The 23251-nt window shown below is 38.7% G+C and overlaps 1 protein-coding gene across 1 annotated transcript in view; it reads right to left on the bottom strand.

Moving 5' to 3' along the window:
- The window catches only part of EML6 (EMAP like 6), a gene marked incomplete at both ends in the record, with an annotated part of 312634 nt that overhangs the window by 146427 nt on the left and 142956 nt on the right, over positions 1–23251 (bottom strand). Inside the window, 3 exons of the mRNA XM_082672746.1 lie at positions 6743–6878; positions 11236–11421; positions 18944–19012. Of these exons, the coding sequence (XP_082528872.1) occupies positions 6743–6878; positions 11236–11421; positions 18944–19012 (391 nt within the window). The remainder of the gene's footprint in view (positions 1–6742; positions 6879–11235; positions 11422–18943; positions 19013–23251) is intronic.

The following is a 23251-nucleotide window of genomic DNA, read 5'->3' as shown; positions in this document are numbered from 1 at the left end:
CTTTTGTACAGCAAAGGAAACCATAAACAAGACGAAAAGACAACCCTCAGAATGGGAGAAAATATTTGCAAATGAATCCACGGACAAAGGATTAATCTCCAAAATATATAAACAGCTCATGCAGCTCAATATTAAGAAAACAAACAACCCAATTCAAAAATGCGCAGAAGACCTAAATAGACATTTCTGCAAAGAAGACATACAGATGGCCACAAAGCACATGAAAAGCTGCTCAACATCACTAATTATTAGAGAAATGTAAATCAAAACTACAATGAGGTATTACCTCACATGAGTTAGAATGGGCATCATCAGAAAATGTACAAACGACAAACGCTGGAGAGGGTGTGGAGAAAAGGGAATCCTCTTGCACTGTTGGTGGGAATGTAAATTGATACAGCCACTATGGAGAACAGTATGGAGGTTCCTTTAAAAATGAAAAATAGAATTACCATATGACCCAGCAATCCCACTACTTGGAATATACCCTGAGAAAACCATAATTCAAAAAGACACATGCACCCCAATGTTCATTGCAGCACTATTTACAATAGCCAGGTCATGGAAGCAACCTAAATGCCCATTGACAGACGAATGGATAAAGAAGATGTGGTACATGTATACAATGGAATATTACTCAGCCATAAAAGGGAACAAAACTGAGTCATTTGTTGAGATGTGGATGGATCTAGAGACTGTCATACAGAGTGAAGTAAGTCAGAAAGAGAAAAAGAAATATCATATATTAATGCATGTATGTGGAATCTAGAAAAATGGTACAGATGAACCGGTTTGCAGGGCAAAAGTTGAGACACAGATGTAGAGACACCAAGGGGGGAAAACCGCGGTGGGGTGGGGACGGTGGTGTGCTGAATTGGGTGATTGGGATTGACACGTATACAATGATGTGTATAAAATTGATGACTAATAAGAACCTGCAGTATAAAAAAACAAACAAAAAAACCAACTAATACTAAACTTTCTTTGGGTTATTTGTATGGAAATATGTTAATATAAATGTTTCAGACATTACATGAAATTTCTAAAAATCGTATATGTTCTGGTATAATGTTATAAGTCATAATTCTAGTTATTACTTTAAAATGTATATCAGAAATAAAAAAAATTTTTTTTCACTGCAAAGTAATGGAGCTGTTACAGTGGAGGATTACTGGACTGAATGTCAATATGATGACATAGTATGAGTGTGTTTTGTGTTTGGTAATTGCAATCATTGTTGCTTTTGTTGTGGTCATCCATTTACAATGCTTGGTGTCAGTTTATCTCTTGTAAAAATAAAATACAGTGCGTGTGTGTGTGAAAAAAAAATGGGCAAAGGACTTGAATAGAAATTTCTCCAAAGATGATATACAAATGGCCAACAAGCTTATGAAAGATGCTTAACATCAAAAATCATTAGGGAAATGCAATTGAAAACCACTTCACATATATCAGAATAGCTGTTAACAAAAAACCAGGGCTTCCCTGGTGGCGCAGTGGTTGAGAGCCCGCCTGCAGATGCAGGGGACACGGGTTCATGCCCTGGTCCGGGAAGATCCCACATGCCGTGGAGCGGCTGGGCCCGTGAGCCATGGCCACTGAGCCTGCGCGTCTGGAACCTGTGCTCCGCAATGGGAGAGGCCACAACAGTGAGAGGCCCGCATACCGCAAAACAAAAAAACAAACAAACAAAAAACCCAGAAAGTGTCGGTGAGGATGTGGAGAAATTGAAATCCTTGTGCACTGCTGGTAGGAATATAAAAATGGTGCAGCTGTTATGGAAAACAGTATGGAAGTTCCTCAAAAATATTAAAAATAGAAATACCATATGATCCAATAATTCCACTTCTGGATATATATCCCAAGGAATTGAAAGCAAAGTCTCAGAGACATTTGCGTACCCATGTTCATTGCAGCATTATTCACAATAGCCAAAAGGTGGAAGCAACCCAAGTATCCATGGACAGATCAATGGATAACAGATCAATGGATAAACAAAATGTGGTATACAACGAAATATTATTCAGCCTTAAGAACAAAGGAAATTCTGACACATGCTACAACATGGATGAACCTTGAAGACATTATTCTAAGAGAAATAAGCCAGTCACAAAAGAGCAAATACTGCATAATTCCACTTATACGAGAATAAGAATAGGCAAATTAGAACAGGCAAATTCACAGAGACAGAAAGTAGAATGGGGGCTGCCAGGGGCAGGACGAGAAGGGAATGGGGAGTTGTTGTTTAATGGGTATGATGTTTCAGTCTGGAAAGATGAACAATGTTCTGGAGATGGATGGTCATGATGGCTGCATAAGATGACTGTACTTGATGCACTCATATGTTTACTGAAAAAATGGTTAAAATGGTAAATTTTGTGTATTGTGTATATCTTACCACAATAAAAAAGTTGGTTGCCCTCATAAAAAATATATGTACATTTTGGCATTCTGAGTTTTTTGACTTCAGAATTGTAGATAAGGTATCCTGGATGAATTAGATCGCTGATTTATATCACCATGTATTGTTAGTAAAAACTTGTTTGCAGACTCACAACTCACAAAAGTTGTATGTCAGTGGTATAAATAAAACACTACTATTCCTTTGATTGAGGAATGGTCCTCTGGGCTTATGAAGTCCATTTTCTTTTACTAAGACTTGGGGAGAAGAGAAGAAGCCCTGAGAATCAGCTCTGGCTGTACAGATTCTTGTTGATATGACAATGACCTATCTCCAAGCTGGTTCACCCTCAATTTAAAGAAGGGTTAATTGTTTTCAGTAGAAGTCAAAGTCTTAATTAGCTCAAGTTTGACTATAAAGATGTAGGAGAACTGATTAATACCATCACTTTATAATAAAGCTGTAATATCATTTTGGGGTTTTTTTCCTGAGCTTAGTGTTAATCTTAGTTCATCTAAAAACTGTTCTCTTTCTTGTTTTTTAGCAAATAATAGTTATCAGAAGATGCAAATATAGGTAAATCTTATGAATATTTATATAAAACAACTTGGAAATGGCCAGATTCATTTTATAGATCTTCTGGAAGTCTATAGGAAGGGCAGTAGAAATAGTGCCATAGGAAGTGTGGTTGTTACAAACAGACTCAGATTACCAAACGTTAAGTAGCAGTTTCTGAATTTTTACTAGTAAGTTTATAAATTTAAGGACTATAGAATATCAGTACTATGTCATGGGAGTTGGGACATGGCCATAATTAATTCTCTTGCTAAATTTATTTAAATAGTTGTTTGAGTAATATGAGAAGTTACTATATTTACACAGAAATGAATTCAAGAGTCATTGCTATACAAACAGCAAAAATATCGAAGAAGGCTCATTCATATCAAGAAATTTTTACTAGAATAAAACTGTCCATACACGTAGCTTCATGTCCAAATTGAGAGCAAAGTAGTAAGACAGGCTTGGACCTGAAACCCTGGGACCCGTTGCTGCAGCGCTTGCACCTGGACAGTCTCCTCCAGCAACAAAATACAAATAAACTATAAGGAACTAAAAATAACTATGTGCGTGCACAGTTGGGCTAAATTATGAACAAAAAGACCAAAAACCCAACTGCCACTTCTGACCAGCCCAGAGGAAAAGCAGGGTACTGCGCATGCCCCCTGCACACAGCACCACCAAGGGAGTGGGCAGACCGCCTAAGCCACCCCTCCGGCCGGACCCCTGGACCCACCCCTACCCTCACCCCATATAAGGAAGCAGTTTACCCCCCGCTCAGGGAAGGAGCAAGGGAACGTGTTACTTGTTTTTGCTCCCTCGTGCTGCAGCAGGAGCCCCAATAAAGCCTTGCCTGAATTTCTTGACCGGCCTCTTATCAATTTCCATTGATTAAGGAGGCCAAGAACCCTGGTTGGTAACTAGTTCTAACAGTGCTTTGCTTGAATCTGCTCCTTCCAAATGGTACTTTGTTTCCATCTTGAGGCAGAGCCTGAAGGTGGAGGAAAAGTCAAGACTCCTTTTCGGGGAATGGCGGCGGCGGCGGGGCGGGTGGGCGGTGGTGTGCAGGGCAGGATGGGGTGGGACAAAGTACACCCCAAGTCCTGTCCATTTTGCCTTCTTCCTCCTGTTTCAGCCTCTCCCCACAGTCTTTCCTTCCCTCCCCTTTAACCCACACTGTCTGCAAATGCTCGGAAGAGCAAGGGCATGTATGGTAATGGCTGGTTGAAGAGGGAGCTGGAACAGAAAACTGTATACATTTCAACTACTTTTAATCCTCACCTGCAATCCTACATATTTTAATCCTTATACTTGTGCTGGGTCTCCTAGCTCACTCTGGCCTCACTCCCACCTTCAGGTGCCCTAGAGTACACCCCTGTCACAGGGTGGCCCTGGCAGCTGGTCTCAGAGAACGTCATGGAGGGCCTGTTCTGAGACCTGGCTTCTCAACTCAACGGCCCCCCGGCCCTGCTTCCGTGTGATGATGGCGCCAAGGCCCGGCTGAGGGCAAGAGAAAGTCCCTGAGGGTGGTTCAGGATCGTGGCAGGTTCCCCCTGCAAGGCCCTGTCCACACAGGCTCGAGAACTAGCTGAGTTGAGGGTGAAGAGTAAGCCAGATTTGGGGTTGTTACCAACACTTCAACCACGAGCCTTTCATTCGTTTGACTCTATACATTTGTCCTGTTTTCCACTAAGGACTGGAAAAAATGCCGGCAATTCTTTGGAAGTTTGATAGTACATAGTAGACTTCTGTTACAGTGTTGCCGAAAGTGTGACAGGCAAAGGCACCACTGATGGTGAAGATGCTACATGGACAAAATTTTTTAATCCAATAGCTAGAACTTAACAAGTAAAAAATATATATAAACAGTATATTAAAGCCATAATTTCACAGATATTATTGCTTATGAGGAGAAGTTAAAAAAAAGAAGAAAGAGATGCATTCACATCCATTTAAAGTAAAACACGAAGTAAACAAGAGTATTGGTAGTGAGCTGAGACTGCAAAAATGAAGAAGGTGGCAAGAAAACGGCACCCATTTTCACGGCTCCTGAACAGCAGCATGGTCTATCCAGTCCTTTAAAAGCACAGTTCACTACTCCTCCTGAAATACAGGCTACTGTCCCACTGGCCATCCATCTAAAAATACATGCTAATCCTTCCCCTGATAGCTATAAGCCCAGGTGCTACAGGCCACACCTATGAGATGCAGGCTTGCTTAAGGTCCTTCTGTCCACTGTGCACCACCTATATCCTCTTTGATATTGGCAAGCAAGTGTGTGTGGGAATCAGTTGAGACTGATAGAAAATAGAACGTGTCCCTGACCACCTTCCCTTGACTCTGGGGATAGGAGTTGACCATGGGGGTGGCTTTGTACAATCAATACAAATCCCTGGCTATACAGATGCTTGTTCTGAACCGGCTCCTGAACTCTCCTTTGAGAGCCTGAAGTCAGGGACTGGGTATCAGGGAGAAAAGTAGAGCAGAGTAAATATGGCTTCTGCCCTGATCCTCACACTTTAAAACTTATACCTTGATTATGTGATAAAATTTTGGGATGAGCTGGATAAAGTGACTGCCAAAAAGGAATCATGATTTCTGGTTGATGCTCCCCAACATCTAGCCAGTTTATGGTCAATAATCCCATCTAGTAAGTTAACTCATGAGTTATCTAAGTATATGTTTTGCTTCCAGTTTACCTTGAGGGATACACCAAGAAGTTTCACGGTTCAAGGTCAAACATTTTTGGCTGCTTTACTAGCATTTTTAACATTGCTTTTATGGGTGCTTACTTGCTTATATCTGCCTAAAGTACTTTTCTGGATAAAGTTACATTGGCCCATGTTCTCTGGCAGAGAACTCGAGGGCCTTGACTGTCCATGCAATGAAGTGGACACTAAATTCTCACGTGAACAGAACTCCCCACATGTGCTCAGTGGACTAACGTCACTTGTGACTTACTTCATCTTATCTTTCCTATTTACATTTTCCACTTTAATCTCTCTCAGTGCCAAATTCTCTATATGAAAAATGAGATAATAAGCCTATCATGAGAATTTAAAAAGATGTATATAAACTGCTTTGTATTCTCTGGTACACATACTTAACATATTGTTAACAGTAGCCAACGTTTACTGAGGGCTGACCATGCACCATGACTTACTCTAAGCACTCTGCAAGTGTATTTAATCCTCATAGAACTCTATGAGGTTGGTGTTGGTATTACCCCCATTTTACAGATGAGGAAACTGAGGCCCAGAGATGTTAACAAATTTGACCAAGGTCTCCAATCTATCACAGGTAAAACTTGGATTTGAACCCAGCCTCCCCGACTCTGAGCCCGGGCTCTTAACCCCTACTACTATGGTAGCTACTCCACTAAAGCTATTTTTTTAAAAATAATTTCTCTTGTTTTTCCTATTATTTATTTATTTTCAGAGGCTGCATGCAGTTACATTTAGGGTCACTAACTTACCCAGAACTTCTCAGTTTTATAACTGAAAGTCCCATCTCTCAGGTTACCAGTCAGTAGTTTTATTATTATGTTGTTTATCTTTGCAGCAGGACCACTGCTTGTACATATAGATACCCTTGTGCAAATTAGGAAAAAGGGGTATTCACTTACATTCAACATACTTTTAATCTTGTATCCATTACATTTATGTAAACTACCTTAAATCCTTCATGGTAGAAGATGGGGTAAGAGAAACAAATATAGAAACAGACTTTCACACTGTATTTAACACATTAAGATCTATGGATAAGTATTAATACATGTGTTACCTTTATATCCTTGTTCTGTCTCCCTGAGATCAATTTTGGTTATTGGTTTGAAATCAGTATCCCATAATCGTATACACCCATCTCGTCCACCAGTGGCAAAGCCTTCTTCGCAAGCATACATGCTGAAGATTCCAGCCTGTTGATTAAGGCAGATAATACTCAATGCTGCAATCGTTCTAAACAGTCATTATAGCTGGATCTTGACGATAAAAATACAAAACAAAGCAAAAATAAAACAAAAAACAAATCTCTTGCTCTCTATTGAAATCCTGGCAATAGAACAAGTAGCCATTTTAGCTAGATTAAAAATTCATAATATCACTAAAGCAAACTAGTTCAAGTGCTCCTTTGCCACGATTAAACTAATAACAGGCTGTAAAAAAAATTCAGGAATTCCTTGGCTAAAGCAAATATAAAAATCATAAATTTCTTTCTGTGACAGTTAATCATTATAAAGACAATGGTGGCGGTGTTTCACATAAATTCCTTTTAAAACAAGTAAAGATATGCGGGCTAGGAACACAAACACTTCTATAGGGACGATGGTGACAGAAATGCATCCCAATGAACTCAAGCACGCACCATCTGAGCCTAAATGGAAACATAAATTACACTTGTGTTAGCTTGTTAAGCATTATTTGAAGACGCTTTTCACCTCTGACGTGGTTTCACAACTTAAAGATGCTTTTCCATGGAAAATGTGTTACAAGAGTATAATGTTGACATAATATCCAGTGTAAAGAGAAATTAGGTTACTAACGCAGCTGTTTTTATGAATGAGGACCAATACTGACCTTTTGTTTCAAGAGCTGTTTCATAATTAGCGAAGCCAAGAAAACTGGTCTTCAACATACAAGACAGTGAAAGTTCTAAAATTTCATAGCTCTTTTGCTAAGAGTTGCTGAAACTTTTCTTCAGGTTCACAGTAATAGGGCAAAAAGCTAAAGGTCTGTTGAGTTTCTGATAACATTTTACCAAATTTCCATTTATTACAACAGGCTTTACCTTTCACATCATCTCCCCATTCTTCTGGTCATTTCTACTTTATCATCTATAGACACAGCAATATAACTATTTTAATATATGTCAGAATTCAGCAGAGTGCTCAGAGTCAAGTTTGTCCTTGTTCTTACAGAGCAGACCATCAAAAGAATTTATCAGTGGTTTTTGTTTGCATTTTAAGAAATTGTGATGTGGACATGGAGGTGACACTCTCTCACTCAGATGAGGAAAATCTACCTTATTAACCACTATAAAAATAACAGCTGTCTCCACCCTTGCTATTCAACATATAGGCCACAGGCCAGCAGCAGTAATGTCATCCCAGACACACTGAGTAACAGTCTGCATTTTTTTAACATCTTTATTGGAGTATAATTGATTTATACTGTTCTATTAGTTTCTGCTGTACAAAAAAGTAAAGCAGCTATACGTATACATATATCACCACCTCTCCTCCCTCTTGCGTCTCCCTCTCACCCTCCCTATCCCAACCCTCTAGCTGGTCACAAAGCACCAAGCTGATCTCCCTGTGCTATGTGGCTGTTTCCCACTAGCTATCTATTTTGCAGTTGGTAGTGTATATATATCAGTGCTGTCTAACTTCGTCCCAGCCTACCCTTACCCCTTCCCCGTGTCCTTAAGACCACTCTCTACGTCTGAGTCTTTATGCCTGTCCTGCTCCTAGGTTCTTCATAACTTTTTTTTTTAGATTCCATATATATGTGTTAGCATACGGTATTTGTTTTTCTCTTTGACTTACTTCACTCTGTATGACAGACTCTAGGTCCATCCACCTCACTATAAATAATTCAATTTTGTTTCTTTTTATGGCTGAGTAAAATTCCATTGTATGTATGTGCCACATCTTCTTTGTTCATTCAACTGTTGATGGACACTTAGGTTGCTTCCATGTCCTGGCTATTGTAAATAGTGCTGCAATGAACATTGTGGTACATGACTCTTTTTGAATTATGGTTTTCTCAGGGTATATGCCCAGTAGTGGGATTGCTGGGTCATATGGTAATTCTGTTTTTAGTTTTTTAAGGAACCTCCATACTGTTCTCCATTGTGGCTGTATCAATTTACATTCCCACCAACAGTGCAAGAGGGTTTCCTTTTCTCCACACTCTCTCCAGGATTTATTGTTTGTAGATTTTTTGATGATGGCCATTCTGGCCAGTGTGAGGTAATACCTCATTGTACTTTTAATTTGCATTTCTCTAATGATTAGTGATGTTGAGCATCCTTTCATGTGTTTGTTGGCAATCTGTATATCTTCTCTGGAGAAATGTCGATTTAGGTCTTCTGCCCATTTTTGGACTGGGTTGTTTGTTTTTTTGATATTGAGCTGCATAAGCTGCTTGTATATTCTGGAGATTAATCCTTTGTCAGTTGCTTCGTTTACAAATATTTTTGCCCATTATAAGGGTTGTCTTTTCGTCTTGTTTATGGTTTCCTTTGCTGTGCAAAAGCTTTGAAGTTTCATTAGGTCCCATTTGTTTATTTTTGTTTTTATTTCCATTTCTCTAGGAGGTGGGTCAAAAAGGATCTTGCTGTGATTTATGTCATAGAGTATTCTGCCTATGTTTTCCTCTAAGAGTTTTATAGTGTCCGGCCTTACGATCAGGTCTTTAATCCATTATAATTTTGTGTATGGTGTTAGGGAGTATTCTAATTTCATTCTTTTACATGTAGCCATCCAGTTGTCCCAGCACCACGTATTGAAGAGGCTGTCTTTTCTCCATTGTATATTCTTGCCTCCTTTATCAAAGATAAGGTGGCCATATGTATGTGGGTTTATCTCTGGCCTATTCTGTTCCATTGATCTATATTTCTGTTTTTGTGCCAGTATCATACTGTCTTCATTATTGTAGCTTTGTAGTATAGTCTGAAGTCAGGAAGTCTGATTCCTCCAGCTCCATTTTTCTTTCTCAAGATTGCTTTGGCTATTTGCAATCTTTTGTGTTTCCATACAAATTGTGAAATTTTTTGTTCTAGTTCTATGAAAAATGCCAGTGGTAGTTTGATAGGGATGGCATTGAATCTGCAGATTGCTTTGGGTAGTATAGTCATTTTCACAATGATTCTTCCAATCCAAGAACATGGTATATCTCTCCATCTGTCCGTATCATCTTTAATTTCTTTCATCAGTGTCTTATACTTTTCTGCATACAGGTCTTTGTCTCTGTAGGTAGGTTTATTCCTAGGTATTTTATTCTTTTTGTTGCAGTGGTAAATGGGAGGGTTTCCTTAATTTATCTTTCAGATTTTTCATCATTAGTGTATAGGAATGCAAGAGATTTCTGTGCATTGATTTTGTATCCTGCTACTTTACCAAGTTCATTGATTAGCTCTAGTAGTTTTCTGGTAGCATCTTTAGGATTCCCTATGTATAGTATCATGTCATCTGCAAATAATGACAGTTTTACTTCTTCTTTTCTGATTTGGGTTCCTTTTCTTGCTTTTTCTTCTCTGACCACATTGGCTAAATCTTCCAAAACTATGTTTTATAATAGTCGTGAGAGTGGGCAACCTTGTCTTTTTCCTGATCTTAGTGGAAATGGTTTCAGTTTTTCACCATTGAGAATGATGTTGGCTGTGGGTTTGTCATATATGGCCTTTATTATGTTGAGGTAAGTTTCCTCTATGCGCACTGTCTGGAGAGTTTTTATCATAAATGGGTACTGAATTTTGTTGAAAGCTTTTTCTGCATCTATTGAGATGATCATATGGTTTTTCTCCTTCAATTTGTTAATATGATTTATCACATTGATGGATTTGTGTATAATGAAGAATCCTTGCATTCCTGGGATAAACTCCACTTGATCATGGTGTATGATCCTTTTAATGTGCTATTGGATTCTGTTTGCTAGTATTTTGCTGAGGATTTTTGCATCTATGTTCATCAGTGATACTGACAACCTGCTTTTTAACAAGATCTCCAGGAGATTCATAGGCACATTAACGTTTAAGAAATGCTGGTTGGGCTTCCCTGGTGGTGCAGTGGTTGAGAGTCCGCCTGCCAATGTAGGGGATACGGGTTCGTGCCCCGGTCCGGGAAGATCCCACATGCCGCGGAGTGGCTGGGCCCGTGAGCCATGGCCGCTGAGCCTGCGCGTCCAGAGCCTGTGCTCCGCAACAGGAGAGGCCACAACAGTGAGAGGCCCGTGTACCGCAAAAAAAAAAAGAAATGCTGGTTTAGAAGATGAAACTGACGATGAAATACTTCTAGTTTCTGTCAAGCTGGTACTGCTGAATTACAACACTAATCAGTCAATCGATAATTGAGACGAAAGCTAATTAAGTTATTAAGCTTTTGAAATATTAATTTCTTCCAGGTGAACAAAAATAAATAGGGAAATCCTTCATGAATGTTTAGTGAGTGTTCAGCAGAACTGGCTGATCTTAAAGCAACAGGGCAAAAATACAGAGATTTGTGACTTTTACTTATTTAATAAGTCATTCCCAAACTTCTATACGGAAATACTTACACTATGTGCTCCTTGAATGGTGCGGACTAAATTGAGCCCTTTCCAGACATAGATGTCGCCATTTAAAGCACCAGAGTAGGTGATGTCTTCTTTGGCACATGCAAGGCAAAGGATGGTCTGAAGATCCCCTGTTTTGCCAAATATCCCTCTTTTTGCAGTCAGGGCATTTCCACATAGTGTCCAAAACTAGAAAATAAGTGATAAAATAAATAGATCCAAAAAAAAGAGTATTCTGATGCATCTCATTATTGGTATTTATTTGCTAATGTTTCAATACATTTTACATAATTTACTATAGGTGCACTAGATACACATAATTTAACTTGTTTTGTTATAACGGCAGAGAACTGCAAAACATTTTAGCCAACTACTAGCAGTAAAAAAAAAAACTTATAACAATATTTTTTAAACTCTCAAAGTTCCAACATTCCAAAACTTTGCTAAATGTTTAATGTTCATTTTTTTGTTTAATTTCTTGTCAAGTTATAGCACTAGTATAGGTTCACTGTAGAGAAGTTTAGAAACAGAGAAAAGTGAAAAGAGGAAAATTGGAATTATTCACAACCTCCTGTTAACATGTTGATATATCTTCTAGGTATTTTTGTTGCACGTATATATATATGCATTTAGAAATAATTTCTAACTAAAAGTTACATAAATCTTCACTGTAGAAACATTACTCAGAAATGTTTCTAAATATAGGTTATATTTCATATAGCCAAATAACTGACTAGGCTTTTCAGTTTTAGTTGCATAATTTATTATGAGGGAGACTATAAGCATAAAGGTTGAGCTGCTTTATAGATAGCAGCAGGGAGACTCCCATGGTTATGTAGAAATTAAGTATTTCACTCTGACATATTTTCTTTCAGTATGTGAACTGGTATAATTTTACTGCCATGTACGTAGCCTCTCACAATTTATAAAGGCTCTTTACATGTGTTTAGTTATTTGATCTTCATAATACCCTTACGAATAGGCTAAGGCAGATATTATTATTACACCCATTTGGAAAGGAGAGAAAGAAGGCATAAGTGACTTGCCAAAGGTTCATCAGGGGTTATACATGAGAAAGTATTGAAATATTTGCCTTGAGAACTTTAAATCCAATGAAGAAGATACATATAAAACAAAAAAAGATCATTTGAAGGCAGCATATTCAGACTGCATACAAGTGGTAAGGAAATTTGAAGATAGAGAACCATGTTGAATGAACTGGAATGAACAAGAATAGGATTTGGATCATTGGTGAGGAAGAAACTGCATCGTGGTTTAGGAGAGCAGGGTTAGGTGAATCCAAGTGACAGGAAATGTGTGCGGAAAAATTAGTGACAACCCTAATATTCTGTGCCTGCAGGAGAGGAAAAATGACGGTCCTCTCAGAGTGGCTGGGTACTCGAGGAAGCAGTTCTAGATGGGTGCACCCCTCAGGAGGGCCAGGACTCAGGCAGCTGTGGAGGTGGTGGCCCTTGGGGAGAATGAGAGAAAGATGTGCCATCATCTGAGACTATACAAGATTCTTCTCTCATTAAGTATCAACTCTGGTGATTTGCTTCTTTGGCTATTACTGATTTTACAAAAAGGCACTAAAGTATACATCAAAAGAATAAGAACAATCTGGGGAAGGATAGTTAGGTATATGCCTTGGGAAAACATTTAAGTATTAACTTTGAACCTGAACAAACTATGAGACATAAACAACTACTGGTTGTACCTACATGCCAAAGAACTTGCTGTTACACGGTGATGCTTAAGGCAGACATTTATCCTTCTATTATCTCCCCATGCATGAAAATTAAAGGAAGCGTAACTATTTGGTAATTATTATCCCTTTAACTTGGGATGTGTACTTTGGCCTGAGTTGTTGAAATATTTCTAGATGGACAACCACAAAAAAGAGAGACTTATCCCTACACAAAGATTTTTTCTGATGAAATCACCCAGTCAGATGGCATAATGTCAACATGAAACATTCCAGATAATCAGATGATTCTCTAAAAAGGCATATATAGCTGTAATGACAGGATAGGCATGAGAATTTCTGCAGAAAATGGCAAATCTGAGACATTATCTCTTCTTGAGAAGCACTTCATGTTTGGAAAACAGTGACAGATTAGGGTAGCAACACACCATTAACTCCACATCAAATGAAAGCACATTGTTTATCTTCTCCAATCTCCATTCACAGATTGTAATGCAAATTCTGTTAGAACTGGCAGGTACTTGGGAGCTCATCTGCCCCTAAGTAATCCCTGAGGTCCCTTCTGTCTGCGACTAAAGAATGGAGAAAGAACAATAACAGCCAACAAACCTGGTAGGCTCATTTCCTGTAAAACCAAGCAAGCAGAAAATGCTCAACTGCTACTGTTTTTCAAGCATTCATTTCAGATAATCATAATTTGCCTGTTTGCCAAACACTGGGGATTGTAAAATGAGAAAGAATTTTACCCTAGCTACAAAAATTTCACGTAAAAATATTTTCTTGGGGGCTTCCCTGGTGGCGCAGTGGTTGAGAGTCCGCCTGCCGATGCAGGGGATACGGGTTCGTGCCCTGGTCCGGGAAGATCCCACATGCCGCGGAGCTGCTGGGCCCGTGAGCCATGGCCGCATCCAGAGCCTGTGCTCCGCGACAGGAGAGGCCACAACAGTGAGGCGCCCGCGTATCGCAAAAAAAAAAAAAAAAATTTCTTGGAGTGCATTAGAGATTCTGCATTCACCTTGTGACTGGAATGATTCGTTTGATGTTAGGCGGCTTTGGGGAAAAAAGGTGGGGGTCCTGGAATTGCATGTAGAAAATACAGATAGTGAAAATAATTTGTTAAAGCCTGCTGAAATTTGTTGTGGATTTCCTTCTAAACAAAATTAATAAAGAATAAAGAATGACATAATTAATAAAGAATCTGCATTTGCAGATTCTTCCATTTGAGGTAAAAATGCTTGTTTTTGCTTAGAAAAAATGCCTAGGTCTGCCAAAACACAATTAACAAATTTAACAGGACAAACAGCTCTTAGTGTTTTCAAATGAGGTTCCAGGGTTCTATCTGTCTCTGCTTTTAGAATCAACTGATTAAAGGAGTTAACCAAAGATGGAAAGAAACAGGGAAACTGGACGAATCTATCAATTAAAGCAGTTAATCTATTATCTTTGATAATCTGGTTTGGGGGTGGGGACTTAAGCCAAGATAGATCATTAAAGAAATAATTGCTAAGAGAAAAGAGCTTGTCAAAGGGAGCCAGAAACAGTTTAAATCTTATCTGTGCCACTATTTTTGTAGACCTAGGAAATGGGAAAAGAAATTAATATTATTGTGCCCCTACTGGTTCCATACACTGTTTAATGTAACTCTTAAATTCAGGAGGTAGTTATCCCCACCCCCCTTTTTATCCTGTCTTTTTTGTTTTTGTTTTTTTGGGAAAGAAAGAAATTCAGTCTCGGAGATAAAATAGCTTTCCCAGAATCAAGTAGAGGGAGACAGAACCAGGATTCAAAGTCAAACAACCTCCTAGGTCTTGGCTTCCTCACTGTGGAATATGCAAGTTGGCTGAAGGCTCCCTGGTCAGGGTGCCAGACTTCCAGAGAGCCACCATGGAATAATGGAATCCGGCTCATCTTGAGCTCATGTATTTCTTTGCTTGTGGCTGAAAGAACAACTCAGTGCCTCTTCCATATGTTATGATCAGAAACTCATGCTAGCAGATATATATTATATCCTTGGTTAATTAAAAACTGTTAAGGGAATTAAGATGTAATGGCTACCATGTATTTCATGGCCAAAATTTTTCAAAATATTTGTTCCCTTGGAAAGACAACTAAGATGTTCTTTGGTGATGAAAAAGTTGATAATCTGTGAACATGTTAATGGGCCAAGGACCCTTCTGCTCCCCAGACCTATGATTCGATGGGTGACCAGTCCCTGCCTATTAACTCCTGACTGAAGGGCAACCCCTTCCCTGGGTTCTGCTGCCTTCCAAGCCCACCCTACCAAACTCACCTATCCATTAAGGCTCAGCTCAAATAGCATCCCTTCCTGAACCACTTAACATTCCTCTAACCAGTTGGGATCTCTCTGTTATCCCTAGAGAATTTTGGTTTTGCCACTCTTACAGAATGTTCTATTTCAATGTTTTAATTGCTCAGTTTTAAGCAAACTGAAAATCGGGTCAGTTTTTATTCTATCACATGGTACAAACTCAACTAATGTTTATCAAATTTAATGAGTTTTCTAGTCTTTCAGTTGGACTGTATAAATTATGAGAAAGGATTATCCAACTACTGTTGAAGCAAAAAGGGCCTTCATTTCAGCAAACATAGCCTCAGGTTAAAATCAGCTCTCTGCACAAGGATTATAAAATGTTTATGAAGCCCTAAGGACATGTGACACCTTTGAAGAGTAGAACCTATAGACTTATCTTTTTGTCCCCTGTGTTTCCATTACTTTTTTCTTATTTTGGAAGAAATGCATGTTATTGTAAAATAATTTTAAAATAATGGGAAAATTTAAAAACTATCAACTCACTACGCAAGATAACTGTTTAATGTTTTGGGATAGTCTACCAATTTTTTCCTACACAAAAATATACTTTTAAAGTAAAAAAATCAAAGCCACAAATTTATCCCACCCAGAAGTAGACTGTAAATAGATCTTAAATATGTCCAATAATATTAAATAATCCTCTAAAATATGACGTATGATTGCACAGTATTTCTTCATATGGATATACCATATTTTATTTAACCACCTGAGGGCAGTTAGGGGGTTTCAGGTCGTCTTTTGTTTGGTTTTATTTGCTAATGGTAAGTTATTCAGCAATGAACCAGTGCTTGGTTCATACTCCTAAGAATTTCTTTGGGATAAATTACAAGATATGACATTACTGGCTGTGCTTACTTTGGCAGCACATATACTAAAATTGGGATGAAATTACTGTTTCAAAGGGTATCAACATTTCTAAGGTAATTGACAGGTATTGCCAAATTTCTGGACTGAAAGACTATACTCATTTACCCTTCCACCAGCAAGGTTTGAGAGTGTTCATTCCCCAAATCTTTCCCAATACTGGATACATTTCAATCATCATTTTGATATATTAAAAACACTGTTATTTTAAAATGTCTATTCCTTAATTATTAATGAGTCAGCATTTTCATGTGTCTATTAGCAGACAATTGAGAAAAATAATGTGGACATTCTTTGTCCATTCTATAGATTTGCTAGAATTCTTTATATTTCAAGAACAAGCCAACATTCTATGCCTTGTTGCCTATACTTTGCTAGTTTGTGGTCTGCCTCTTTTGTTTCTTGGGGGTAGTGGGAAGGTAAACAGAATATTTTAATATTTGTATAGTTGAATCTATAGTATTATCCTTTGATGGAAGAAATTTTCATCTATTAGGGTGTGGGGAAGCCATTCTGGCTTATACATGATTTGGCCTGAATTTTATGTGAACTAGAACAGCCTGACATATGGCCTGTCAAACATACATTGTACATTTGCTTTAACCATTAAAGAAAAGAATGCATTATCCAGAAGTAAAGAATGTTCTCTTTGAACATAGGAGTAAATGCCTACCCTTCCACGATGCCCATGTTAGTACTCCTTCAAAGACAAAGTTCCCTTCCCAGAAGTCAAGGTCATGCTGACTCTCTGTGTATGTGCTAATCTGAAACTACACATCTCCGTTGAATGTTTGAAGGAATGTACCCTGTCATGTTTGATGTATGTATGTCCTTTGTTCAGAGAAAATATAAAACTGTGTTGAAAACCATGTTTCTTCAGAGTGCTTTCTTCCTTGGTGGAGACTGCACTCCCGGGCCAGTCCTCAGCTTGGCTGAAATAAAACTCCCTTCTATTCCTTACTGTAGACTGTTTATTGGTTATTTGTGTCAAACACCTTTATGGCTTATTTGCTTTTACATTTAGAAACACCTTTCTCCAACTTGAGAGAAATTAAATATTTACATATATATTCCTCTATTTTATAGTTTTTTTTAACATTTAACTCTTTAATTCATAAATAATTTATTTTAGTATATGCTATGAAGTAATGACATACAACTAGAATAATAAATTTTTCTAGTGCCCACTTGTCAGACGTACTATTATTATATTCTAAATTGTCATACATATTAAGGTCTATTTCTCAGCTTAGTTTCTTTTTTGTTGGTTTTTATTTATCCTTACCCCAGTCTTGTACCATTTTAATTTTTGAAACTTCATAATATGCTTTAGTAAATAGTAGTGCATTTTCCTTTTCATTATTGTTTTTTGTGCCAAGGTTCTTGGTTGTCTTTCATTCTCATAGATTAACTTAGAATAACTTAAAGGGAAATGCTGTCAGATAACAATAAAGCTTATAAAGATTTTCATTGAACTTGTATTAAATATAAATTAACTTGGAGATAAATAATGCATGTATCATTTTTACACTTCATGTCCGGAATCAATGTTGTCTCTCTCCATTTGCCCAGGTCTTCTTTTACATTCCTCTATAAAGTTCTATGATAGTTTTTAAATTAGGTCTTGCATATTTCTTGTTATGTTTATTTCTGAGCATTTTATCATGTGTCCCTTTCTAACCATTAAGTAGGAATAATGGGAAGGATCACGAAAAACTAGACTAAAAGACGAACAAAAGAACTGGGAAACAGGAGGAGTTGGTTGGAGGAGTAACACAGACATTTCCTCTGTTCACACAGAAATGCACCATTTTTGTAGCAGCAGAGGTCCACACATGCTCTGTTCCAGCAAGTAACCCTTACACTCTTTTCTTTATGGACTTTAACTTATATTATCTACAAACCTATAGACAGAAGATCCTGGGCCGTATCCCAGGGTCCAGGAGAAATTTTTGTTATGTCAGAGGAAAGGATGTCTATGGTGTTAATTTTGCTACCTGTGTAACAAAATAGAGAGGAGCAAATAGACAGAGGCAGGTCCTGCTCCACTAGTAATATTCCAGGCTGTGTAGTCTACAGGAAGCTAGGCATTTAAAAGCCAATGGCCCAGGTAGGTTTGTACTATATATCGCTCTCCTTCTAGGTCCATCACAACATGGCATCTTTCTTCTAAAAGAACATATCAACATATCAAAAAGTTTTGACATGCAATATGTATAAACATTCACAATGAAAAAACTTAATTCACAAAATTAAAATCAGAACTGTTTTAAAACATGCAATCCTAAAAGTATTATGAGTCTTCTGTCTTATATATATATATATATATATATATATATATATATATATTTTGCGGTACGCGGGCCTCTCACCGCCGTGGCCTCTCCCGTTGCGGAGCACAGGCTCCGGACGCGCAGGCTCAGCAGCCATGGCTCACGGGCCCAGCCGCTCCACGGCATGTGAGATCTTCCCGGACCAGGGCACGAACCCGCGTCCCCTGCATCGGCAGGCGGACTCTCAACCACGGCGCCACCAGGGAAGCCCTTCTGTATAATATTTAATTAACATAAAGTTTCCTTTTCAGCTGCCTGCTGAGCACTTCGCTTGATTGTTGTTATGCTGCATTTCTAAACGGGAGGCCCATCAGCTGATGTTAGCGTGCTCTGGGATCAGAGATGCAGGTAAGAAGCCTCCAAATTTAAGGGGAAAAAAGCAGTTTGAAGCAGTTTCTCAACACCAAATTATATATATAAACATCTGGAATTATTTTCATACAAGGTACCAAAATTTCTTTATAATAACTACTTTACCTTTATATGTTTCACTCCACAGCTAACCACTCTGTTCGGCTGATATGGATCCCAGGAAATATCAAAAATCTGTTTAAAAAAGATAAAAAGTTGCTCTGTTCAGCATTCATGTGTTTTTGCTTTCTTTCAGATACTGTCCAATTGCCAAGACTCTATCCTAACATTCAGAGCACAACGTTACCTACCCAAATGGAGTACTTGGCTATGGAGATGAGTCAGGAATTGCTAATACACATTTTAGCACCTTGTGTCTACTTACCTTAGTCCTGAATGAATAAGTAATAATTAACCACAATCACTGAGAACTGGTATCACATTTTTAACTTCGTCCATCCAAGGTAAATAAACTGTGATGATTTAGGATAGTTTTTTGATCAAATTTTTGGTGGCTCTCCACAATGCTAATAACACACTTTTGAGATAGCTTTACAGTGAAAACAAAGAGAATGGCAATTGTTTAAAGTGCATATTCCCCCAGCCCATGTCAGAGATTCTGATTTAGTGGATCAGAAATTAGGTCCAGGCACATGCATTTTAAAACACAGTCCAGGAGATTCTGATGCAGGTGGTCCATGGACCACATTCTGTGAAGCTCTAATAGAAAGAAGGACCAATTGTAGGGGCAGAGACTAGACTAGAGAAAGAGGCTGCTAACCTCTCATCAAGTAGGAAGCTATTGCTCCAATCATCAGACAAAGAAGGAGAACCTTTGATTAGGCAGAAAGGAACAAGTATTGACCACAGAAACAGCTCTGAAGAAAGAACACTTGGTCTAAGGACCAAGTATGAATAAGGTCCAAGTACCCATTTTATCTATGCAAGCTCAGGCAAGTCTTAGCATCTCTAACCTTAACCTCATCATCTCTAAAATGAATGAATGACACCATCTCAGTTCTGTTGTGAGGTCAATTAAGATAATGTATGTACGATCATCTTGCAGACTACAAAGCACTGATTATACAAATTAGTGCTAGGGGCTAAGTATTTTAGCCACTAAAATAATCTTGAAAATAATCATTTGCCCATAAGTAACCAATAATAATTCATACTGTCATCAACAATAAAGAGTAAAACTGTGTGATACAAATTATGGAGTCTGGGAGAACAGTGTTCTAAAAGCAGTATGTCATTAAAACATTCTAGGCTCTTAAAATTACAGAGTTCTCACTAGATAGCACTGTACTTTTTACAATCTACTCGTAACTGGAAAGTGTACAGTTCATCAGCAAAACAACAGGAAATTCATGTATAGATCCAGTCCAATTCAACCACTTTGGAAGATAAGATATAATGGGATCACAGAACAGCAGAAACAGTAATATCCAATATGCAAGGTATGAGCAGGAAACAAGATGGTAGAGTAGAAGGACTTGAGCTCACCTCCTCTCATGAAAACACCAAAATCACAACTAACTGCTGAACAACCACCTACAAAAAAGACTTGAACCTACCAAAAAAGATATTCCACACACAAAGACAAAAAAGAAGCCACAACAAGACAGTAGCAGGGGCACGTTCATGATATAATAAAATGCCATACCCACTGGGTGGGAGACCAAAAGCTGGAAAATAATTATATCACAGAGGTTCTCCCACAGGAGTGAGATCTGAGTCCCATGTCAGGCTCTCCAGCCTGGGGGTCTGGCATTGGGAGGAGGAGCCCCCAGAGCATTTGGCTTTGAAGGCCAGTGGGACTTGAGTGCAGGAGCTCCACACGACTGGGGGAAATAGAGACTCCACTCTTGGAGGGTGCAGACAAGGTTTCATATGCACTGGGACCCAGGGCAAAGCAGCGACTCCATAGGATCCTGGGCCAGACCTACCTGCAGGTCTTGGAGGGTCTCCTGGGGAGGCAGTGGTTGGCTGTGGCTCACTGTGGGGGCAAGGACACTGGTAGCAGAGGCCCCAGGGACCCCTTATTGGAGTGAGCTCTCCCAGATGTTGCCATTTTGGCACCGAGATCTGGCCCTACCAAACAGTTTGCAGACTCCAGTGCTGGGATACCTCAGGCCAAACAACCAGTGGTGGGGGTAGGGGGGAAACACAGCCGCACCCATCAGCAGACAGGCTGCCTAAAGTTGTCCTGAGCCAACAATCGCCTATAAATTCACCCCTTGACATGGCCCTGGACATCAGAGGGACAAGACGCAGCTCCACCCACCAGTGGGCAGGCACTAATTCCTCCTACAAGAAAGCTTCCACAAGCCCCTGGACCAACCTCACCCACCAATGGGCTGACACCAGAAGCAAGAATTACAATCCTGCAGCCTGAGAAACAGAGACCACAAACACAGAAAGTTAGACAAAATGAAATGGCAGAGAAATACATTCCAGATGAAGGAACAAGATAAAACCCCAGAAGAACAACTAAGTGAAGTAGAGATGGTCAATCTACCTGAAAAAGAAGTCAATCTACCTGAAAAAGAAGTCAATTTACCTGAAAAAGGAGGGCATGGCATGATATATTTAAAGTGATGAAAGGCAAAAACCTACAGCCTACAAGAATACTCTATCCAACAAGGCTCTCATTCAGATTCAGTGGAGAAATCAAAAGCTTTACAAACAAGCAAAGGCTAAGAGAATTCAGCACCACCAAACCAGCTTTACAACAAATGCTAAATGAAATTCTCTAGCCGGAAAAGAAAAGGTCACAACTAGAAACAAAAAAATTACGAATGGGAAAGCTCACCGGTAAAGGCAAACAAACGTACAGTAAACGTAGGAAAACATCCACACACAAATATGATATCAAAACCAGCAACCATGAGGACAGTACAAATGCAGGATATTGGAAATGCATTTGAAATTAAGAGACCAGCAACTGAAAACAATTTTGTATATATATAGACTGCTATATCAAAACCTCATGGGAGAAATGTCTATTTAGGTCTTCTGCCCATTTTTGGATTGGGTTGTTTGATTTTTTGTTATTGAACTGCATGAGCTGCTTGTAAATTTTGGAGATTAATCCTTTGTCAGTTGCTTCATTTGCAAATATTTTCTCCCATTCTAAGTGTTGTCTTTTGGTCTTCTTTATGGTTTCCTTTGCTGTGCAGAAGCTTTTAAGTTTCATTAGGTCCCATTTGTTTATTTTTATTTTTATTTCCATTTCTCTAGGAGGTGGGTCAAAAAGGATCTTGCTGTGATTTATGTCATAGAGTGTTCTGCCTATATTTTCCTCTAAGAGTTTGATAGTTTCTGGCCTCCAAAGAAGATATACAGATTGCCAACAAACACATGAAAGAATGCTCAACATCATTAATCATTACAGAAATGCAAATCAAAACTACAATGAGATATCATCTCACACCGGTCAGAATGGCCATCATCAAACAATCTAGAAACAATAAATGCTGGAGAGGGTGTGGAGAACAGGGAACACTCTTGCACTGTTCGTGGGAATGTAAATTGATACAGCCACTATGGATAACAGTATGGAGGTTCCTTAAAAAACTACAAATAGAACTACCATATGACCCAGCAATCCCACTACTGGGCATATACCCTGAGAAAACCATAATTCAAATAGAGTCATGTACCAATATGTTCATTGTAGCTCTATTTACAATAGCCAGGACATGGAAGCAACCTCAGTGTACATCAACAGATGAATGGATCAAGAAGATGTGGCACATATATACAATGGAATATTACTCAGCCATAAAAATAAATGAAATTGAGTTATTTGTAGTGAGGTGGATGGACCTAGAGTCTGTCATACAGAGTGAAGTAAGTCAGACAGAGAAAAACAAATACCGTATGCTAACACCTATATGTGTAATCTAAGAAAAAAAAAAGGTCATGAAGAACCTAGGGGTAAGATGGAAATAAAGACACAGACCTACTAGAGAATGGACTTGAGGAAATGGGGAGGGGGAAGGGTAAGCTGTGACAAAGTGAGAGAGTGGCATGGACATATATACACTACCAAATGTAAAATAGCTAGCTAGTGGGAAGCAGCTGCATAGCACAGGGAGATCAGTTCGGTGGTTTGTGACCACCTAGAAGGGTGGGGTAGGGAGGGTGGGAGGGAGAGAGATGCAAGAGGGAAGAGATATGGGAACACAGGTATTGTATAACTGATTCACCTTGTTATAAAGCAGAAACTAAGACACCATTGTAAGGCAATTATACTCCAATAAAGATGTTAAAAAAAACCAAAACACCTCATGGGAACCACAAACCAAAAATCTACAATAGATACGCACACAAAAAATAAAAAGCAATGCAAACACAACACTAAAGATGGTCATCAAATCACATGAGAACAAAAGAGAAAGAGAAGGAAACATACCTACAAAAACAAAT

Source organism: Grampus griseus (genome assembly GCF_964374135.1).
Source record: "Grampus griseus genome assembly, chromosome: 15".
Taxonomy (NCBI): domain Eukaryota; kingdom Metazoa; phylum Chordata; class Mammalia; order Artiodactyla; family Delphinidae; genus Grampus; species Grampus griseus.
This window is presented reverse-complemented; position numbering and strand designations above follow the sequence as displayed.